Here is a 23,922-nt window from a genome sequence, read left to right as displayed (position 1 = left end):
TATAGAACTTGTCTCTGTATATCATTGTGTATTAGCATTGCATTAAACAGACCAGTGTCTGTTTACTAATAAGGCCCTTAATTTTTCCCAATTTTGAAAATTTCAGCAAGTTGGTGTTCTTAACATATTGTAATATTAAATTTAAGATTGTGACTTTTATTAATTAAAATGTTCCTATTTTTTCAGTAATCAAAATTAATATCTCTAAATAGATTTTTTTTTTTGGTTTTCATCTGCAGAGAAATAGTTTTAAAGAAATAGGCCAGAAATTTCTCTTTCTATGACTTTAATAATTATACTTAACATGATTTAAAGCATTCACCACTGTAAATAAAAAAAAACAAAAAAAACAAAACAATGAAATACAGTTTATAAGGCGGTATGTAAGGCTAAACGAGAATAAAATTAACTGTAAAAGAATCTGCAGATGTGTGACCAAAAAACAGCAGCTAAGGAGATGTTTACATCACCATATATTATACAGTATAATATTTTTTGTGATTATGGGAATGTTTCTGTTCCTTTCAATGAATTAAATGGACATACTCTGTCATGTTGTCCATATGAGTATTGACATTAAAACTCCTTCAAATGAACTTGATCCTTACAGGTTACACAGTTTATTACATTACCATTCATAAAGTGTATATGACAGGACTTTGTTTAGTGGAATAATACTTGTGGTAAAAATGTATCATAGTTTTATATCAGTCAAAAAAAAATTTTTTGGGAAGAAATCGTAGGCAAGATTTTTTTGTCAAAAAAAAAAAATCTAAATCTGTTTACTGTGTTTGAAAGAAATGAACAATCTAACCTGTCATATACACTTCCAATGAAAGAATAAATGAAACAATGAAAAACAAAAAAACAAAAAAAACTTTTGGAGTCATTGGGATAATATAGTCTCTTGGGGAACCCGAAGTTTGAGGAGGATATGAATGGTTTGAATGAGTTCACTAGGGTATAAAAAAGGAGGAGGGAGGTCTAGCCTTTAGGGGCAGTATACTGGCGCAGGAGGGACGAGATGGCGCTGGACTCAGTGACTTCTTCTGGGAGAGAGCCCTCCATGTCTTTGATAGAAGGGTCAGCGCCAGAGTTCAGCAGGAGCTCCACAATGTCAGCAAATTCACATGCAGAAGCTGAACACACAACAGAACAGAGAGAGCAGCCATTGAATTAAGGACAGAACAGATTCATGTTTTGATAAGGGGCAAATTCACTTCTAATGTAGATGTATTGTTTACAATTAAGATGTGCAATACTTTAAACAGCTTGTCTGGTTTTATAGTTAATGAAAAGCACATCTCAGCCCCAGCACTGACACTTGGCTGAACCTGTGCTTCTCAAACACTTCATTTGTGGCCTGTTGGCCATTTGAAGCCCACTAAAAGGGTCTTATCCTTCTCTCACCACAGGCAGAAGGGTGACTTGCACTTTCTTAACCCAGTTAGCAGGTCCGGGCTGTCCCGAGACACCTCTCGCCTCTCTGGCACCTCATCCCCTTTATCTGCTCCTCTGAGTGCTTCTGTGTCTGTGTCAAACGCTCTCATTTTAAAACGCTACTGGAGCCCCCACTGATCGCTGATGTCAGCAGCCGCAGTGATTGACAGTCAGGCCTCTTAACCTCGGCCCGGGGGGCGGCTACGGCGTGCTGCTGGGAGTGTGTATGCATGAGATATGATCATATACATGTGTGTCCATACACACTGTGTCTTAGAAGGTAACTTATATCGACCACCACATGGACCACTAATGATTCACCACATGTGACTGACAGGCAGTTTTTAAGAGGCAAAGCAGAGCTCAGGTTGTTGCTCCAAACAGTGTTTTATTTGGGCGGCGTGTGCCTGTGCAGGGGTGTCTCGCCTGGGCCTTGAGCTGTAAAAAGTGTCCAGCCCTCGTGGGAGCCGTAGAGGAGGAGCACAATTTATGGTGAGCAGTAAACCCTCAATTAATCACTTGCCAGCAGTGTGGCCCTGTGCAAAGAGAGGTGCGAATGAATTTTCATTCTCTGCTATTTGTCTCTGGGAGTTCATCGCTTATGTTTATTAGTCATCTTTTTATGCCGCATCTCTGGACTTCTTGTGCTCTGTGTGTGGATATCAAATAGGTGATGCAACATACCAGCATCAGGGCAGCCTCACACACTCTAGGACAGATGGCGCGCGCACACACACATACACACACATCTTGTGGTGTAGGAACGCCCCTCTGGGACACAGTGATGGGGCATGAGAGGGTCAGGGGAGTCTGAGGACCACTGCTGATTTCCTCTGGGAGGCCTTGTGATTATTACACACCCAACAAAACCAGACGGGTGCACACAAATGTGTAACATGTGTTACAAAGGGGGTGCAAAGTGAAGCAAGTGTAACACAAAAGTAGATAATGAGTTAAAACTACTACTCTAATGACATTCGAGTCCACTCATAAGACATTGTCTCCATGGCATACATAAGTGTATGACTGTATTACCGTAATGTAGAGCAGTCTGTCCTTCATTGTCCTGAAAAATGAAAAAGGCAAAAGTCAGAACAAGTACACAACAGATTTAAAAACATGCCATTTCACATATGATGATCAGAGCAGATAAGTGTTAACAGACAAATGCCTCTACATCTGATGGTTAGGAGGCAGCGCAGATAGAGGTCAAATTTACTCATTAAAAAAGGTTCAAGAATTGGAGAATGGACCATGTCTTGAGATCAGGCCATAAACATAAAGTCACATAGATGTCAGATCACAGGATGAGCACGTTCTGACTCACACATAGTGACTTAACCATGAGCTCCTAGAGCAGGGGTGTCAAACTCATTTTGGTCTAGGGGCCGTATCCAACCTACTTTGATCCCAAAGGGGCCGGATCAGAAAACTCATGTCATATAAACCCCAAAAATATTATTAAGTTCAAATATTTGTGCAGAGAAATGCAAATCTATTACAGAAATCTTTTTTAATTGATGAACTCTTTTTTTTTAAACAAAATATTATAATTATGAACAACTTGAAACTTTAAGGAAAATCCAATTTCAACACAATGTTTTAACTTTAACTTGTATGCAAATAGCAATAAGTAAATTTTTCTTGGAAAATTCTGCACTCGGCTTCCGCTTTTCTCATGTTGGACATTTTTCTGATGAGGGTGTCACGGTCAATAGTCAAAACGATCGTCCTTTAAGAGTGTTTGGAAAGAGAAAAGTCTTCATTTGTGCTGCTCTGGTGGGAGGGGCCACGTACAGAGACGCTGGAGACGCTGCTATGATAAGCACCACAGAAAATTACCAATATTTTAATAGAAAATATAATAAAAATATTTTAGTAGAAAATCAGCCAAGGGCCAGATTAAAGGTCTTGGAGGGCCGGATCTGGCCCCCGAGCCGTATGTTTGACACCTGTGTCCTAGAGGTTCAGAAATGGCACTACAACTCAACCAGGGTTGTCTTCAGCTTCCATATATGGAAGATGCAACCACAACAAACAATGGTTATAGTAGAATTTAAAACATGTTTCTTCTATATCTAGAGACATGGGCAGCTTTTGTTAATAAAAAATAAAAACATTTACTCCATTCAGGTGTCCAGTGAGGTAATGAAACTACCCAGAGGTCACAGGGCTTTGTATAATTCTTTAGGGACAGAAGCGAGTGTAATAAGGCCCAATCTATGACAGGCATCATCAACAGCAGACTCAGTTCTTAATCACAGCTCCGACCTGCCTTTGCACCTTATAATGATGATGAATGGACAAAGTGTAGCCTCCAGTCCCAGAACAGAAGCAATTGTTCAGCCACGCACAATGACTATGCTGTGAGATAGATTAAAAGTCAAAAGGCACTTTCCACACTTCTCAATGTCATTGGAGTTGAAAAAACTCTAAAATCACAAAAGCCATTATGGGCAAACTGTTCATTAGCTTTTGCTCTAGTACCAGCCAGACCTCTCTACACCTCCAAGTTTCCCAAAGACATTAGAAGATTTATACCATTTTAGGCCCTGTAATCTATATAAAGGTTTGGATATCTTCACTATCTTCAGTAAGAAATCCTTCAGTAGAATCTGTCAAATATTGGGCAGTTTGGTGTATGTAGATGCTTTAATGGGTGATCTTTATGTCCCTGTGTGAGGAAAATACATTTTGAGAAAGCGGCCTGTAAAATTACAATGTCTGATACAAATCTACTGATGTAAATTAATAAAAGGAAATAAATATCTTTAGGTGCAGCAAACAGATGAAGAAACTAAACACTGAAAAAAATTTCTCCTTAAGATGTTCTAGTCTTAAATTTGACCCTCTTCTCTTCCTCTCCTGTTTAGCTCCAGTGCAGAGTGATCCTATTGTTGTGTCTCTCTCTGTGAGGGGCAGCACTTCAGGGACCCGCTGATTGGATTAGAGCTTTCTATTCCCACTGGGCAGATCACTAAACACAGATGCAAATCACCAGCAGTTCAGTGAGGCACCGCTGCTGGCCTGCAACAACGTCACTGTCCCAATCAAATACCAACTGAATTTCAGAATAGACAAAGGTAAACTGTATTTGGAGAGAAAATAAAAAGGAAGAAGGAGGTTGCAAATATCAATTATTATTATTATTGCATGATTATTTATATTGTACATAGTTATTTTTGGTCATCTTTTCAAGGCTGAAATATGATGACTGAAGGCTTCTAGACAGAGAAAATTTACAAATAAAGTGTATTATTGGTGAAAATTATATATTCCTTTTTTATTTAATACTGTTGCTGTCTATAACAGGTCTGTTGGTATGTGTTTTATTATCAAAATATTATTACTTAATAGTTGATTAGTCACTATTATTCCAAATAATTGTTTCAGCCTTGCTAGATAGCCTATGCATATACTATAATTAAAGTGTAAGGGGTTTAGGCATTAATCTGGAGTTCAAGAGACACAAACACACACTGGTTCCACATGTGTACGTTATAAAGACTACGTACTCCGGTTGTATTCCTGCTCTGGTGAAGGGTCAGCGGCCTGTCCTCTCAGCATTCCCTAATGCCCCTGGATCCAGGACGGAGGCTGATGGAATCACAGGAAATTGGATTGTCTTCCATTTGCTCTGGAAGCAGCCGGGACGAGACACTCCCCCGTACATCCCCAATACCTTCTGTTCGCTACCGTAGCAGTTTTCAACCCCCCTTGTTCCTCTTTAACTCCAGTGCACCCCTGTGCCCATCCCATTACGGAGCCATGTCGCATAGAACCTCTGCTTTTACATGTCATCCAAAGTTTCCCCTTGCGGTGCAGAAATGCCCGGACTGGATGTCAGCATAGTGCTCAATAAAGCAGTGGCTTGCACAATAGCAGCTGTGCAGTGTATCACTCTAATGGGGTGGACCAATATGCTTAGGAGTAGCATGGGGAGGCCTTGATCTATTAGTACAATTGCAGTTTTGCTGAATGTAAGTCCCACTAATCTATCATTTCCACTATACAGAAACTATGTCCAGTAAGATAAAGGAGAACAGGAAGGAGGAAAGAAGGAGAATGAATCAAGAAGGTACCCACATCTTTAGTTTGACATCTTTACAGATTTAGATGGCCAACATACGTTTTAGTTTGAATCAACTTAAAGGCGCACTATGTAACTTTTTCAGGTGGCGTCTGCATAGGTGGGTTCCCTCTCCATAGACCTGATCTGTAACTTGGCCCACCTGCTTGTCTTCATAGAGATTGCAAAGTTAAGAAACATTTGAGGCAAAGGAATAACATTTCCAAAGAGAAAAGCAGGTAGTGGATCTTCAACCAGAAACGTTACATATTATCATTAACACATTAACACAAAGCAAGCAAGGCTACTTTGCATGTCCGTCCCTAATTAGGCTTTCAAAATCAGGTGAGTGGTTGTCAAAAGTCTGAGCTCTGTTTAAAGTTTTGTTGGAAAAGGACACCATTTGAATTTCTTTTGTTGCACAGTTCCATTCGGTTCCAAGCACAGTGACGGCCAGAAGGGTCCAAAGGTAGTTTTACACCTCAGTATGGAATTAATTTAGCAATCTCTATGGAGCATTAAGCCACAGGTGTATTTTTTTTACAATGTTAAACTTTTCTTTGTCCACTCACTGATGCATAAATGTAAAAGAAAAGCGACAACTGTGTGCAGCGCATGACTTTTTACTATCCACATTTTACATTCTGAGCTACAGTGGTCACTAACCCCACAGCCTTGGGAGTAACTATGCAGTCACTAAGAACCTAGAATCTTATTTTTTAAGTGCACCTGATAAAAGTTTTGGAGAGCAACTCTGTTCCCTCCCTGCCTCCGTTTCACCCTCATGCCCACCCTTCCTCAGTCCCTGACAGCAACATTAACCAAGTGGGGAAAAATGGACAAGCAATTATGATTTATGATCAATGCATGCAGCAGCTGCTGACTTTTATAATGACAGTGGTGCAGGGAGGGAGAGAGTGTGTGTGCTGGAAAGATGAGGGGTGAATCGATAGTCACTGGGGATCATTGGTATGCAGATTCCAGCAGATAGCATTATGATGAGCAGGTGCCATTAATCAGACAACAGCAGAAAGATGGAGAGGGGCGAGAGGAGCTTCAGCGAGAGCCATCTGTAACCAGCGGCAACACCACAGGCCACAACAATAAATCTGCCAAGCACTGCACCACACCACTCAACTTTGAGGCCGACACATGAGAGTCTGTGCAGTCAAGCACAGAGAGATCTTTGGTTTAGAGCAACATGCTCCTGCGTTTCTCTCTCTTTCTACCACTAAAAACAGAATGTAGCCCAAGGGTCCTTCAAAAGTGTTTTCAAAGAGTTCTTATCATAGGAAGTATATTGTACTTGTGTTGTATTTACTATAGCAGATAACCAACAGGGCTGTCTCAACACAGCTCTGTGGAGTTTGCCCTCACTAGTTCATCTGTGCTTCCTCTCACATGTGAATGCTCTTTAGGGAGCCCCAGTGTTAAAAGGATGTGGCGTCCTGACCACCCCTAATTAGATCAGGTCTCCTCTGTGAGTGAGGTAACCTTCAGTCAGTGTTAGAGCCACAGCACCCACAGTCCAGAGGTGGGACAATATCACCTATGTAAAGATAATATGACACATTATATTGACTACAAAGATCTCCCCTGTTGTGGCCATCCCCTTCCTTGTCAAAAGTTATTGTAAATTTACACTTTTCTTTCATTTCTGTTCAGTATCTAAAATATTGTATGATTATCACTGTTGAGATAGTCCAACAGCTAAGGAACAAAGAATGAATATATATATAAGAATATGGACATATTGATCTGAAGTATATTAATGAATCCATATGCTACTTTCCTAGCTCAAAAAGAAGGGAAAGACTGCTCCCACCTCTTTTCTGCCAATCTTTTTTCTCTCCATCCCTGTTTTCCGGACACTCGCCTGCCTCCTGTGTCATGGCGCTCGCTTGTTCCCTGGGGACACCTTAGCCTCCATTATGGCCATCAGAGAAGAGTATAAGGCCAGAGCTGAGAATTAACATCACCAGAGGCCCCGTCTGTTTTCCTGCGACTCATCGATGACGTTTAAAAAGAAATATATGAAATAAATAAATACATAAAAGAGTGTAATATGAAAATCAATGGTGCGGGCGCGGGGGCTGAGGCATTTGGAGTGAGGGACCCATAAAGCTGAGTAGTGCAGGAGACTGATGGAGGGAAAACACTTACTTTGTTTATTCTCCGGGCTCACCATCCCCTCCCCGGCTGTCTGCATCCAGCCCGCACTCTCTCACTCTCCTCTCCACCTCCGCCTCAAATGGTCGAGGACAGCTTTAATGCTCCCGACAATTTATGTGGACGGTTAAGAACGATGGAAATCAAATAGTTGAGTGTAGGCAAGGCCCAGAGAGTGGCCAATAAGAAAGAAACAACAGCTGATGATGGCAAAGAGGACTGTTACCTGCTGCAATGGCCTCTTTAGGCTGCACTATTACTGTCAGCTCACCGGCTCCTTTCTGAGTGCTCATATAATAGATTCATAACTGTATCCACGTGCTATGGGCCCTTTTAACACAGCCGCTCTCATTTCCTCAACTTGGCCTAATGTGCCGCAGGTACTAAATATGGCTCCCATAAGAAGTGCTTACAATGTGGGTGATAAAACCTCAGGTGCTGTACGCAGTAGTTACTATTCTTTTAAGTTTGTACATTAATGAGAAGGGCAAACGAAGGCTCAGCATTGTAAAAATCCATTTGCTACTTAATGCTTGTAAAAAAATATGTTCCAAGAGAGAATTAAACCTAAAAATGTGTTTGTTGGAGGCGTATAGAGCTGCTGCTGCTGCTGTCATCACCTTTGTTTACTCTACGCTATGGCCTTACAATTATATTTTGCACTTAATTTATATTCAGCCATTTTTTAGTTTTCCACCTTCTTGCCTTTCTCCTCTTAAAGACCCCATATTTTCTGGTAAGGGGAGGTTGCACGATTACAAAGAAACACACACTTGCACACACACACATGCATATACACACAATTATGACGAATCTGGTTGGATATTTGTTATGACTGGGCTGACTGAGCCATTAGTTATAGGAGCTAGTGCTGGGAAAGGGGAGGGATACCAACGTGTAATAATGCCTCTGCCATAGAATTTCAATCAGCTCAGTGCCCTGGCTGGCGTGTGTGTACGTGGTTTACTGAGCGCTACAGTCAACAGTAGAGGACACACATGAGAAGGCTTTGTGTGCTGCAGCCCCATACTACCCTCTGCTAACAGGGACACATTTACATCACAGCTACCGTACTCGCCTTCTGCTGAATGTAGCAACTTCAGGACGAAAAGTCATAAATATTGATATTAGTTTTACTACACTTTTCTTGAAAAATGTGTATGAACGAATGCTAATGCGTACAGCTGAACGTGTTTGATTAAAATGAAATATTCTTCCAGACAAACCAGCTGATTTGGGAAGAGGAATGAGCTCATTGTAACCTACAGGGATACTTTGGAATGAAGAAAAATGCAATCCTAGTATGATAATTGCCATGGTCTATATATTATATATTCTGTAGTCATCATTTTCAAAATTTCTGATAACAATCCATCTTCAGAATGACACAAGTGCACTGAACAACTGAACTAATATACACTAAACAAAGACCTCTACATAGAGTATCTGCCTCTGGTATGTTGGCTTTGAGAGAGCAGTATCTGTTATAAATCAATGTTAGTTCAGTGAAAACTAATTTCTACTTTAAGAAACAAAACCAAATACACTTATTCAAAGATTGTTTTTATATCTCTAAAGCCACCCCTTCAGATTATGTGTATAAATCTTGTTTTTTGCTCTGTGGCCACCAATAGTTGCTACCCCAAGTCAGATATTTATTGCTATTGATCTTGCTGGTCCTGGCTGAAGACTTTTGTTCTGCCGACTCGAGGCTCTGACCTCAATTAAGTTATGAATTTCTATCTGATAGACTAGGCGCGCTTGGGGCCTGTGCTACTATGCTGGATTAATTAGAATTAGCGAGTCGACCACCCCGCCTCATGGATCATGTTGTTTTAATACAAAGTATGGGCAAAGGCGGGTGAAGGGATGGGGTGAGAGAGACAGACGCACTGGGAGCTGCAAAAGACAAATGAGGAGAAGAGGAAGAGGACAGAAAGACAGGGAAAATTTCTTTTTAAAACTTGTATTTCCTTCCGGGGTGTTTTTGTTGTGTTAACCTACATCTCACCTGTGCTTCTTATTGTTAAAACTAATCCCAGCTATTCCAGTGCTCATGGCACAATGAACTAAGTCTAACATTGTTTAGATTCACGTTCTTAGCAAAGTCTAGACTGCAGTTCCTCACTTTGTCACTTCATGATTGTCCATATTCTGCTCTAACCTTTTTTCCAACTGTTTGGAAAAAGGTTAGAGCAGGATTTCCACCTCAGAAAAACAAAAATGTGGAATGAGGATAAGCTGAGGGTGTGGGATTACAGCGTCTGGTCAGAGACCACAGGGAGAGTGCACATGGAGGTGTACAAATACAAGCACCAATTAGTTTAACCAAATCACATTTTAGAACTTTTATTCCTTTTATTTCATTATTTTAAAACCTCATGTATATAAAATGCCTCCTCATATGAATCTGTCAATGCTCTGTGACCCTGTATTTTGCATGGCCCAATGTATAAAAAATACAGCAGCAGTGTAGAGTGTACCATTAAGCAAAAGTTCACCACATAGGGCAGAACAACAACAACATTATAGAATTAACAATATGGCTGACACTAGACCAAAATGCTTCATAACTCTGGCCCTTACCCTGCACTGCTGACTTTGAGACTTAACTGTTATAAGTTAAAAGTTCATGCTCATTATCAGTGTTTTAGGCATTAGAGGCAACTAGAGTGTGCCTGCACATGATATCGCAAAATTTGAATTTCAACTCACTCCCAAAGCAAAAAACAGTTCATTATGGTTGATATATGGCCCAACCCAACTAACACGCCACAGTCAGGATCACTAGCACACTTGAAAAATGCCCTTGCACTTTCCCTTGAACAAAGGGAATCCCCCTCCTAAAAATGTAATAATAAGACACTGTCTGAGCCCTTTTTATTAATTTAATCAGAAGTATTTAAAAGTCTGGTGATCTGGTGATCTGGTCAGTTGATATGATGGACATTCTTTTAACTAATGCTTCATTAATACTCTTACATGTATTGTAGCACACACTGTGGTGTTTAAGCTGTAATTTTCATTATTACATTAAGTGGGCTTTTATTGTCTTGGTCCCAGAGTTGTGGCGGGGTGTCCCACTTTCCTGGGTGTATTAGCTGAGTGCGCGGCAGTGTATGGATGAGGAGATAGGGGCTTAATGTACAGGCCACATCAGGAACAGCCCACAGTTGGCAGAGCTGTGCTCACTGCTACCTATTGTAGTCTGTCACTGTCCTGATCCAGGATTAACTATCAAACAAGCCCTAATGCAGGTTACCAGGGTTTGAGAACAGTTCGCTCAAGCAATCAGTTGATTAATTTCAAACATTTCCCCTCGTCAGGCAAAGGAATAATAATACTTTTTGTTTTATCTCTGAAGTCTCTGCCCCTTTTTAATCAACAAATTAAGCATAAATCAGGTTTGAGCTGTATTTACCAGTGCTATGCAGCTGGTGGAGGTCAACAGTGATTACAGGTCAGGCCTGTAACAAAGTCTACATGAGTCTTTGTAGAAGAACACACAAACTTTCATTTCCTCACAGCGATAAAACGACTGAAGGACACAAACATAAAAGTGTGCATCAGACATTTATCTCCCTCAGTATAAAACTAGTTTTGTCTGATGTCTGTGCTTGTCTAATGTGCAACATATCAAGCTGCAGTTTTACATAGTGAGCAAATAATTTGGCATTGTGGCTCTGAGATATGATTTAGTGCACTATATTTTCCTTTGCCACCTCATAAATCTGCTCCCAGTAACAGTGCAGCACAGTCCAGTTCTTTTAATATTCAGTCTTCCTCAGAGCCGCCTGCGCTGACACCTGTGAGACAGGCAGGTGAAGAGGTCCTTGTGCGCCTAATGAATGAATAAGGACGTGTCTGTGCTCTGATTGGCTAATGAAACATGACTCCACCAACAAGTGCTATCATCTGAGTACATGGCAGCCTCTCCTCTAGACGCTCTATGTACCTCACATCATGATTAGACCATTTTATCTGCTCTTCTAAAATCTCCTAACCTCCAGTCCAAATCACCACAAAATAAATTCATCTGTTGAATGATTTTGTGTGTTGTGCAACGTCAAACAATTTGCCTGATTACTTCCAATTGATTTGGCATTACAGTTAAAGCCTCTATGTGCACAGCCCATTGGAAACACTTTGTTGTGTCTCTGTGTGGCCAGTGGAGTAATTTCTTCAATGTGCAGCTGAGCCAGCTTACCGCCAAAGATAAAACCTCCAATGCAGCTAAACCCTGTAAGGCCAAAGACTATGCTACACAGGGCTAACGGGCTGCGGGGGCTCTGTGGGATTTGCCTGTAGCAACAGTTTGGATGGTAGTGTCATAGTAGAGACAGTACTATTTTACAAAGCTCTGTAATTACTCAATTTAAGCATTTGATACAAAACATGTTATGCACATACAAACTTTACCAAAAACTGGCATTATTGTTTTATATCAATGGATATAAGAAAATATATTAATAATAAGCCACAGGTGATGCATATGTTTGACCTACCTGACTGTTGATGTCCGCTTTGTGTTCCAGTAATACTGATACCAGCTCCTTGTGTCCTCTGTCACATGCCCAGTGTAGCAGTGCCCGGCCCTGGATCCACACACATCATGAATTAATGTAGAAATACCCCTTCTCTATTGAACTGTCTAGTACAATAAAACATATTGGCAAACAAACAGTCCCAATATGAGACTTGACAAATGACAAAGTTGTGGTTAAGGTCCTAAAAGTGAACTCCTGCCCATATAAACTTGCCTTATATGTGTGATTGATGTAACACTGTCCCCAAACCAGGATCAGTGAACCACCAGTCTCTCAGACACACTGTGAGATTCTTGTTCTAATAAAACCATGCAAGCTCATTTTTCAGTCAGGCCAATTAGGTAAAGCAAACTCCCCGAGTCCAATTCTGTTGCTTAAATCATATTGATCACAGTGGCTGCATGTTAAAATGGATCTCTATAGCCAGGCCAGAATACCAATCAGATGCTCTCTGGCTCTCTGCTCAGGTGTGCGGCTGCTGACTCCTGACAACATTAATTCATATATCATACTGCTTTGAATGGGATTTTAACTACAGTCCAACCACAATACAACGTGAAAGGCATTGAGATAAATAAGAGCAACTCTTTAAACATTACTTAGACTACAGATTAGGCTAGAACATGGCCAACTGATCAACTCTTAAATAGACTGAGCAATGCAAACGGAAATAAATAGCATTGTTGTCTCTTCAGCAGACATCACAAAAAATTATCTGCATAGGACACATTAATTTTAGATTACTTTTACACTGGACCTGATTCCAGCCTTTCTCTTGATATGGGCAAGGTAGAATTACACCAACTTCAGATTTTATTTAATTTTTATTTTATTTTTTTTGCACTGTACTTTTTGCAGCTCCTGGGTGCTTTCCATGGGACCATTATTAAAAAGTGCCTCAGAAACTATATAAGGATTCTACAGTGCGTAAATTAAATCTACCAGACTAAGTAATATTTCTCCTCTATTTCATGAGAATTATCTTGTGGCTTGCAGGCAGATGTAGGCAGCCACTAGTTGGTTTCATTACTAATGTAAAGTGAAACTTCACTACTGCCCTCTGCTGTTGCTAAGTTGAAATACACCCAGGATCACAAAAACAATGGCAGTGAAAAGACAAAGCTCTCAGGCTCTGGACCATCTGGCTCTAAACTGGGATTCAGCAGCCGATTGCAGCTTATCTGAAGGACTGCGGTAAAAGAGGGGCTGGAAACCAACTATTTGGTCCAGCTGATAATGAATCAGGAGAGATGAAGGTATCTCAGGGTCAATAGCTGTCCACACAAATTGCACACCTAGGTCTGAGCAGTGGTCCCACGTTAATGAATATATTACATAACTTTACAGGAGAAGCTGCATACACTTTTCCAGGTTGACCTGTATTTGTCAGTGAAACAGGTCAGAGGTGGGCAAGACCAGCAGAAGAACAGTCAATGCCTTTCTGGGAAGCATTAGCAGCAGAACATTCATACATAACAAACAGTGTGTCCTTGAGTGAAAGGTAAATTTTTTACCACTAGCACACTGCGTCCAGGCCCGACTATCACTGTTAAATCTACACCCCCGGCCATACAGTATTTAAACTGTGAATCACGCTGCTGGACTGTATTGTGCAGGCACTGTGCTGTTATGTTACCTCTTCATCTTTTGTATTGACATCCACGTTCTGTGAGCTCAGAGCCTTGTTGATTCGCTCAATATTATTTTCCCTGCAGTAGTCGAAAATGTTCTTATCTTCTTCCCTGTAAAAAAGAATAAAAGAGTCAATCAAAAAAAACTGCTTGTGCTAAACTACACATTTTCTATATATTTTACTTTAATGGTTTATTTTTTATTCCAATTGTATGACATGTAGCTACAACATTCTCTAATACATCTAATCTAAAACATGAATGAGTATTTAAAGTGAAAATTTCATAGGCCAGCAGCTGTGCACGCGCCATATCTCTGGGGAACAGTGGTATCACACAAACAGTGATTTTATCTGATGCCTCTAATCACCTCATGCCACTGGGGACAGACTGCAGCGTGGGTGCTGCAGAGGTGCTGTGGCAGCGGGCGAGGGGGCAACCAAGAGAAAAGGGGCCAAATCTCATTTGGAGCTTTACGCCCTCCACACCCTCTTACCCACGCTAACCATTCTGATTAATTGAATATAGTGCTGTATTGTCTGACAGAAGCCTCTCGTCCCTCCACGGCCACACCACAGCCACACCACTCCCACACCACTCCCACACAGTAAGTCTGTCATCTCCAAGGCCAAATCCCTCCATTTCTGCCCCAAACACCTGCTCTTACAGAAATACATAAACCCCACTATACTGCTAAACAAGAGAAACTGCAGTGGTGTAAAGTGCTATCATTAGTGTTAGAAAAGCATAAGGATATATGCAAGGGAAATAAAGTAAAGATCTGTGCTGCTTGAACACATGCCCAAGAGAAAAGTTAATTATCATTGTGCATTAACAATCACATTCATAAATACTGAAGCTGAACACAGGGTACTTTTTCCCATGTGAACCACCACTAAGCATTCCCTCATCTACAGGGAACTCTAATAATAAAGTATTTAGACAGATTAAGGCATTCCACAAGTTTTTTTATATATATATATATATATATATATATATATATATATATATATATATATATATATATATATATATATATATATATATATAATATATATAATATATGTTAACAATTCATCCTAGCACTAAGGAGGGCATGTTTTAAAGTGACACTAACAAGACACAGACAAAGAAAAGTTTTGTTTCCATTTGTTCTTTAATGAACCTCTGGCTTTCATCTACCCTCTCTTTCTCCAAGTTCACTCAATCCCCCTCTTCCTGCCATCATCTCATCAGCCTGTGATGAATTATGAATAACTCATTACACTTTTATTACTTCTAGGTTATGTATGAGCACATTCATTTACATACTCCTGATTACCGGCACTATGTTTATTCATGAGTGCAGGAGTTGGACCACACCCACTTCCTTGTCTGATGGCTATGGTGACCCCAAGTGTCCCTGATGTGTGGCTGCTATCTGTCTTCGCCAGCAACTAATCAATAGGCCAGCTCATCAGTCTTTCATTGATGGTGGGACTGGGCTGCCCTCACTTGTGTCAAACATTACAGCATATATGGTGTCGAATATGTAAAATAAGCATTAAATTAGCACATAAATGGCTTAATACCAAGATGTAGAATAGCAGGTCTAACAAAATGGTCCCAACAACAAACAAATGCTTAACAGAAGTCCTACAAACAATATGACATCAACTCTTTGCCGTATTGCATGCTGGGAAGGTCACAGGCTACTCTGTCATCATCACAGTGGTGGCACAAAGAGTTCAGTGTGTCTCCGAATGTGTGTGTTTTCTTTGTGTGTGTGCGTAGGTGTAATGGACAAACATGTGTGTGTCCAGTCTGGTGTACTGGCAGATATGTCCTTCATCCATCAGACTAAACTGGCCACAGAGCTGGAGAACGTTCATCTACCTGACCTGAGCTCCACTGATCAACACCACGGCCACACCATCCATCACAGGCGCATGAGCAGAGCCAAAGGCCCACACAATCTGTCATCACACCCCCTATAGTGCCTGTTCTGCACCCTCCACATGGAGCTACCAGGAACAATGAGAACAGTGGTGTATGCTGCAGAGAGCTGGAAAGCAAAACTGTTGCTCGGATGTTTAGGGTGGACAGAGAACTTCAGATGTTGCATTTAAGGTGCTCCAACGACCTGATCAGCTGTTTTTAGGGATATTGCTAATCAGTCTCCCATTTGTCAATACTAGTTACACAGATACGCATTTGGAAATCAAGATCTGGAATAAGAAATGCAATTAACTCTCAGATTGGTTAACAGGTGCTTGGCTGTTTAATATGGAACTCGTCTGTGTGTAAGAGAGAAAGAGGAAAATTGAAATGCAGCAGAGCAGTGAGTGTGACAGTTCTGGCAGGTTATGTCCTGAATTGAATCCAGCCGTAGCAATGTAAAGCAGTAAGTGTATGTTTATGTGTGCGTATGGGCAGAACAGTGTGTATGTGCCATGGTAATGACTTTCTTTTTGCAAGTTTCCCTTAAGAATAGGATAGCATTGCAACAGGATATCACTAAGGAGCACACCCTTCTGGGAATCTGCCCCACCTGTCCCAGTCTGCTTCACCCCACCTACCTTCTTCACCCTGAAACTATCCCTGAATCATAACGTAATTAAAAAAAGGGGGTTTCTGGCTGTCTCTTCTCAATACGCATACTAATCATATACAGGCATTTAGGGGCAAAACCTGCAGGATTCACACATCTCATTTTCCTCTCCAAAAGAGCTCTTTATATTGAAATGAAGATGAGCTTTTTAAGCTTGAGTAAGTCTGCCAGGAAAGACTAAATGGAGAATATATTTCATTAACATAAATCAGAAGTGTATGACGTCTACAGGCCCTTACAGCAGTTACGGTCTGTTGAAGATAATCATATACAGGACCTAGACTGGGGGTTAACAATCTTCCGGGTTGACCTATGCATTTTAATGTGTTTAATTACAAAGTATGTAAAAGCTTACTAAGGCTTTACAAATTATACTTATTATAGTTAAGTTTCTGTTACCGTATTGTTTCCTCCTGATATAGCGAGCTGACTGCTGCTCCTCCAAAGCTTGTTCTCTTTTCTGCTCCTCTTCTTTCCTGTCAAAACAACACTGTACATAAGAAAATAGATGTACTGATATTTAAGTGGATTTAAATAAATACTACAACAGAAAGCAAACCACTTAAAGCAGTATGGCAAATAATAGGTTATTGGTTTTAGTTAAACACAGTTAATGGTGTAAGTAGATATTTACACTATCTACTTTTGGTGCACCTTTAGACATGCACCAAATGTAGAAAAACATGTCTCATTGGCTTAGACATGACCTCACTGTTGATAAATGGCCAACAACATGCAGAGGCACAACAGAAAATTAAAGTGCTCTAATTTGTGACCCAGGTTAATCTTCAGTATCATTTTTCATACTGTATCATAAATTAGAGCTGCATAAAACCTTTAGTTTAGACCAACTTTATTACTGCCCCATTGTTTGTGGGCCAACCTTGACTCACAAAGGAACCCACACAAATCAGATTTCTGAAAAAAAGGAGAGTGGAAGGGAACATGACAAACAAAGCAAAACAACTATGCATGCACTTTTGGGACAACCTAATTCACTTCTGAAACTCAGAATATTCGCTGATGCACTGGCGCAGCTCCTCCACTATAATACAATATAGAGTCTCCTTAACAATTGTGGTGGGAGCAGAGGTCAAATTCTGCCCATTATTCTGTCCTCTGTCTCAGTCTATGCACTTATACTTACAACATTTAACTGTGTGTTCAGAAGAATGGCTGCTGCCATGCCACAGTGCTTTGTTAACACTAACACAATTAGCTTCTTTTCAGGGGCATTTGAGCTATTGTGGCCCAGTGGACTCCTTAGCAGAGCGATGCAGGAGGGTCTGTGAGTAATACACGGGAGAAATGAGAAAGTGTCTGAGTATGATACTTCACAGACTGGGACGTCTGTTGTAATAATAATAATAATAATAATAATAATAATAATAATAATAATAATAATAATAAATTCAAATAGAATATATATAATATAGGTAATATGAAAGGATGATTGTAATTGTTAATGGTTTTCAGAAATGGAAACTGAAGGTGATATTTGTCATAGTGGTGCTTCACATAACCAAAAATATTTAAAATTTCAGTCTACAGTGTGTTTTTCAACACTTGAAAATGATCGTTTGGTAAATAATCTTAACAGAAGAAACTAAACACACAATTACTTTTTTATATAACGCAACTACAGATTTTATTGTTTATTTCAACAATGACCTCAAATAAGACATCCTGTTATAATGTAATTTTTCCTTAGTGTGTGCTTTTATGAATCATATTAAGGCACAAATGAGCATACGGTATGCGTTGCAGTATGTTTATATCTACTGTTAAGATTAGTGTAGGCCCCTGAACTAAAGTAAACATAAGTTAAAGACCACTTAAACAGCTACTGATAACTTTATATAGCACGTGCTTCGCATACCGCCATAATACAAACCCACATACAAATTTTTTAATCATGTCATGAACGTAGATGAACAAGAAGCCAAGGAAAAAAATTATAGCAACACTGACATCTACTGGAAAACAATCAGTATTGCATGCTACTTTTAAACCCTCAATTGACCGTTTTTGACTGCCAATTTTGACCCCATATTGTTAGATCTGAATTTTGAATTAAAGTGGGAGTGCTATTCCACAATGTATACTTTAAAGTGTAATTATAAACTAGTATTTGGGGGAATATAAAAAGCAAATATTCTCAGTCAACTTCACTTATCTTTGTTCCATATTATGTGATTATCAAAATTGGGAGGAGGTCTTTCATTCTGTATTATGTTTTTTAATGTTGACTGGTAGTCTTTAGTAGTAGTAGTAGCCTCTGTTACCTTAGAGGTGCCTTCCGGATCCAGCACATTCACAAGAGAAATGTACTCCTGCATAGCCTGCTCGGCATCCATGTCACCAAGCTGTTTCCACGCTTGCCTATAGAAATGTAATTCATACACATTCACTAATAGTACACACAGTCAATGAATAGAATTTAAAGTAAAAAATATGCAAATATACAAACCATTTTCTCTGTCCTTCAAAGTCAAAGAAGCCAGGTTTAGAAGTATTGCATTTGCCCACTTTGACCTAGGAATAAAGTATAAAAGTAAGTACCACTTATCGGTATGGAAATATGCCAAGGACCCCCTATCGGTCCCCACAACGACATCACAATAAAATCCAGAAATTCAAACCATTTTTATAACCAAATCTGGAAGAATGATGAATTTCTCATTTTCTCAGTACTTACTTAATTAGTGTCATTATTTTTATCAAAACACTTTATGTTTGGGATTGAATATCACAAGAAATTGTAGTATTCACGTAATGCTCCATGTTATTAAAAGATTTGTAGGACCCCCAACACATGGCCCAGGGACCCACTTTGAAAACCACTGGTATTAAGTATAGATAAGTACAAGAAGTACACTGCATATTACTCTGTTATTGTGATATTAACATATTTCATAATAAATCTTACGAAAGCCAATAACAAGAAATAACTGTCACCAAAGGCAGTAGGTTATAATATATTAATTGCATCTATGTTGATAGGTCAGACAGCGCTATCAAATGCACCCCAGTGTAGGTACCTGTTTATACCGCGCGTACAGGTAAAGGAGCTGATCTCTACTGGCTGACTGAACCAGATTTTTGACACGATCCGCCGCAGATTCAAACTCCTGCTCCAGTTCCTCTCCCTCCAGTCGGTCTCCCATCGCCATTACGCTGCAGTCAAACTTGCCCAAGCCCAGGTCTGAGTCCGAGTCCGAGCCTGCTCCACCGAGAGGCTCCCCGGTGTCAGGCCGAGCTGGGTCCGTACCGGAGCCCGTTGCAGTGTCCGGAGAGGACGAAGGGGACCCAGAAGCCATTGTTTTGTTGACAGTATATGTTCAGAATCTACAAATACCAAGCTATGGTAAAAGTATGTCAAAATAGAAGAAATTATCGGGAAACAATGAAAAGATGAATTTGTTTTTAATCCTATGCAGATGGATTTATTTCTGTTGTCGGTCCGTCTAAAGTCCGTTTCATAAAATATCCCGTGTGAAACAGCTAGCGGAATAGTTCCGCTGGAAATTTTGACCCATTTACTTAATGGGCATATTAGCCTATTTTAAAACACTTAATAATCACTAAATTCACCAACAATTCAAAGGATGATAGATTCTTTATTCTGGATCCGCATTAGTTATTACCTCACTAATAACTAGGCTATGTTATAGAATGGCATCATTTATGCGCATTGGCTGACAAAGCCTTTTCTTTTTCTTCCTCAAGTACTAGGCACTTATTTATTTCAACTGCACATTATTCAATCAATTAATTTTAATTGTACGTTCAAAATAATTGTGTATTTTAATAATCCGCCGTTTGCAGAGATCAGTCAGCAGATGGCGTATCATAACCCTTTTTTGTGCACGTTGGCCGTCACTCTGCTCTGTCATGGTGTATGTTTGGGAGTCTAATTCATCTTTTGCCCAGAATTTGTTCTCAGATTTTTAAATAAGAGCAGGGAACATTCGCTACACAATCCTTTTGAGTTTCATCAACTTTTTGATGTTGCACACGATATGGCCTGTATGCCATTATAAGATAGGTGCATGCAATGGATCATGGTAAATAGAATTCAAACGAACAGGGATCTATTAAAAGACGGACAGATTTGTATTGGGTTGTTTGGATATCAGTGCTTTCACTTTCACAGGAGGTCCCAACAACGCCCGGTGCCACTGCGCGCTCTGCTGCTGACGCAACCACGTAGTCGAGAGTCAATGCGATGGCGGACCGCAGTGTCCCCAGTCCTGCCCACGGAGGGACGGGACAAAGTCACTGAGACAACACCTGTGAGCGGAGAAACCTGCCATAGCCATTCCTTTAAAGTGAAAACTGCGAGGCTATGTGGAATGCAACTAGCGCCGAGTGCGCTCCCTGGGACGGACCAGAAGTGGAGTGAAAACAGCCGGAGTTTGCTGCGCGGAGCCACCGCATGTTGAGCCAGCAAGTTCACTGAGGTATTAAAAGTCGCATTGACGTGAAGGGACCGACGCTCCTGGATTTAACGGAGCTTAGAGGAGTTTTTATTCCGGCAAAATGAAGTTCGCAGAGCATCTTTCTTCCCATATTACACCGGAGTGGAGGAAACAATACCTTCAATATGAGGTAAAGTTATTATTTTATTTTGTATCCGACAGTGATGTGAAAATGGCCAAGGCATTCATACAGGCGAGTTGAGTCCAGGGAGAATAATAGAAAACAAAACCTCAAGAAAAAAAAACAAAAAACATTTTAAGCATCTAAAATCATATTATAAACAGTTGAACTATAAGCCACTCTAGAGAGCTATAAACAGAAAAGGAGATGCCCTATTGTTTATGGGGGGAATGACTGCGGTATAGAGCCACAGGGAGCGTTCACGTTTTATTACTGTTTCTGAGTTAAACACATCCAGTCAAACATGTCACTTCACTTGTCGTATATAACTAACTGTGGGAAGATTTAATTTTTAAAACAATTGCTGCATATAAAGACATTTAACAGCACTAATAATATGCGTTTATGTACAAATTTAGTCTATATTTGGTTTTGTAAACTTGTAGTATTTGCATTTTAATACTTTAGTAGGTCAATTTAAGTTTAAAAACTCAAAATATTGTTGAAAATCTCAAATGCATAATTTAAAAAAATTCTAAGTGTTATATAATTATCTTGAATTAAACATTTAATTTCTTACATTCCTAAAAAGGCATTGGTCTATACTATTTGTTTGTTCAAATAATAACTGCAAAAGGATATGTTTTATGCTATATGTTTATCCTTTAGGATTACTGTGGGCCAAGCGCAAACATGGTTTTCATTAAATGAGAGTATTTTATTTTCACACCACATTTATGGCTGAGCACAAGTGCATTAAAAAAGATAGACAGGATGCCTGCTCTATTCCATTTAGCTCTATGAATTATAGACAAAGACTTCTGCACCACTGCAGGACCAACACAACCTCAGTGAACTACTCATTCTGGAAACACTGAACTTTATTTAGCATTATATTATTACACATTAGAAAATGTAAACATTTTTGTCCTTTTTGTTATTTATCAATGAATATTTATGTAAGGATAAAAACATGTTTTCTAGTGTGGACCGCTAATGCCTCTTTTCTACACAGCCAATGTGGCAGACAGACGCATGGCCATACCAGCCATTTTACACCTCCAATCTGCTCGGTCCTCAGTGACCTGAGATGGATGATAATGTATGTTTTTGTCCTAATTGTCTAAAAATGCCAATTTTCTGAAAATAAATGATAACAATTAGCTAAATTTTCTGTAGCTGTAGAAGTATTTTTTCCCCAATTACTGACAAATATTAGTGATTTGTTTGCTGCCTGCAATAAACACTTCTTTTTGAGTGGGTGGAGCTAAAAGAACATGGATGTCTTTATAATGTTTTATACATTGCTATACTCTGAATACTGTCAGACATAATCCATTGGCACCTGATGGACCGTGTCAAATAATACAAATTTATTACTTAAAATAATATTTAGTTTATTCCAAATTCAAGTGAGATTCTTGAATTTACAGTTTTTGCAGAAACAATGCTTTCGGATGGGTTAGGGGTTAGTCGGTTGCATAAGAAAATGGCGCAAGTTGGTAAAGCACCTCATTACACAGGGACCGCATTGACAGATGATTGAGTGATTAGGTGTGTGCTTCATCCTGTGGGATGTCGCTATACGGTTCTATGCTAAACAAATACTTTACATGGACATGGGCATGTTCTGCTCCATCTATTGACAGGTATAGGTCAGGCAGTGGAGGAGAGCCTCTCTACGCCAAATGTGTTTGTATTATATTCATAACATATCTTTCAGCTCCAAGTGTTTTTTGGTGAAAATATTATAGATTTTATTACATTGTTCAACAGGTTTCTATTGTATGACACAGGTATAAGGGGGGGTAGTTGGAGGTGCGTGGGTGGTCAAGTCGCATTTATTGCTGCAGCCTAATTACAGTTCACATACAGTAGATGAGATGAGGTTCAACTTCAACATATGTTTACAAATGTACAAAGAGGTAAGGGCATTACAACATATCTGTGATTATCTTTCGTTTGTTTGTGAAGGCATAGCCTGTTCTGTGAAGTATATAGTGTTCACTGTCATTTGATTTTACTAAAAGACATTAGTTAACACACCCTAGTAATATGAATATTAGCTGTATGTTCTACAGTATGAACCTGATGTATACCAATAGCTGTGCACAGCCACCACTGAGAGCCCCTGTCTCTATTCTGGCATGGTCCTCTTGTTCCTCAGCGCACCGTTCCTCCCCCACCAGGAGGACATCTGGTCCTAGCCCTGCCCTCTGCTCTCCACCTCCTCCCTCCATCCTCTACACTCACCCCTGCGCACACTCATCCACTCAGACACACAGCTCAAGTGATCCACCATAGGCTTTCATTTAGAGCCACAGATCTCTTTAGATCAATAATGTATTCTGTGAGATCCTTTCAAGCACACGATAACAGTCTTGAGTGTCCCTTACTGAAGGATCTGACTGTTCAGTAGTGTCTCATCAAGTATCTCTTGTTCTTTAGTGCTTATGCTCTGTTTACTTGACTAATAATCTTCAGGACACTTAGCAGTAAATGTGGCATATTTGACATGTTTTACTACGCACTCATCAGTGGCAGTATCATAGACACTGATGTCTCATTAGACTGGGTTCACTTTGGTGATTATACCGAGTGTGCAGTTTTATCACTTTTCCCCAAAGACCTTTCTTCCCTCATTTCCCATCAAAGGCATTACCATGGTGATGGGTTCACCTTAATAACATCTCTCTCTTTAAACACCAGTTTCCCAAACAGTTAGAGAAACAAACTTATTTATGATCATGATATCTCTACCTGTCTTAAAGTAAATATACATGATCTGTTTAAACAGCTGCATACCTGTTGTTGTAACATGATCTTTTGTAGAGAACAAGTGGTTTGTTAATTGCTCTCCAGTGAATTTTGGTT

At 39.8% G+C, this 23,922-nt stretch overlaps 2 protein-coding genes across 2 annotated transcripts in view; one reads left to right on the top strand and one right to left on the bottom strand.

Annotated features, from left to right (window-relative positions):
• Positions 1-269: 269 nt before the first annotated feature.
• Positions 270-19,920, bottom strand: acbd6 (acyl-CoA binding domain containing 6). Its single transcript, XM_055164926.1, has 8 exons — positions 19,488-19,920; positions 18,917-18,981; positions 18,732-18,828; positions 16,846-16,922; positions 13,862-13,967; positions 12,184-12,273; positions 2,476-2,506; positions 270-1,139 (listed from the first exon to the last, which is right to left on the bottom strand). The coding sequence occupies exons 1-8, from the start codon at positions 19,764-19,766 to the stop codon at positions 985-987; spliced, it is 900 nt and encodes a 299-aa protein (XP_055020901.1). The 5' UTR covers positions 19,767-19,920; the 3' UTR covers positions 270-984.
• Positions 19,921-20,448: 528 nt separating this feature from the next.
• Positions 20,449-23,922, top strand: part of xpr1a (xenotropic and polytropic retrovirus receptor 1a) — a 37,695-nt gene continuing 34,221 nt past the window's right edge. The window contains exon 1 of the mRNA XM_055164780.1: positions 20,449-21,057. Within this exon, the coding sequence (XP_055020755.1) occupies positions 20,989-21,057 (69 nt within the window). The 5' untranslated portion in view covers positions 20,449-20,988. The remainder of the gene's footprint in view (positions 21,058-23,922) is intronic.

The sequence above is a fragment of the Boleophthalmus pectinirostris genome, unplaced genomic scaffold (genome assembly GCF_026225935.1).
Source record: "Boleophthalmus pectinirostris isolate CB_2022bp ecotype Guang Dong unplaced genomic scaffold, ASM2622593v1 HiC_scaffold_7, whole genome shotgun sequence".
Taxonomy (NCBI): domain Eukaryota; kingdom Metazoa; phylum Chordata; class Actinopteri; order Gobiiformes; family Gobiidae; genus Boleophthalmus; species Boleophthalmus pectinirostris.
This window is presented reverse-complemented; position numbering and strand designations above follow the sequence as displayed.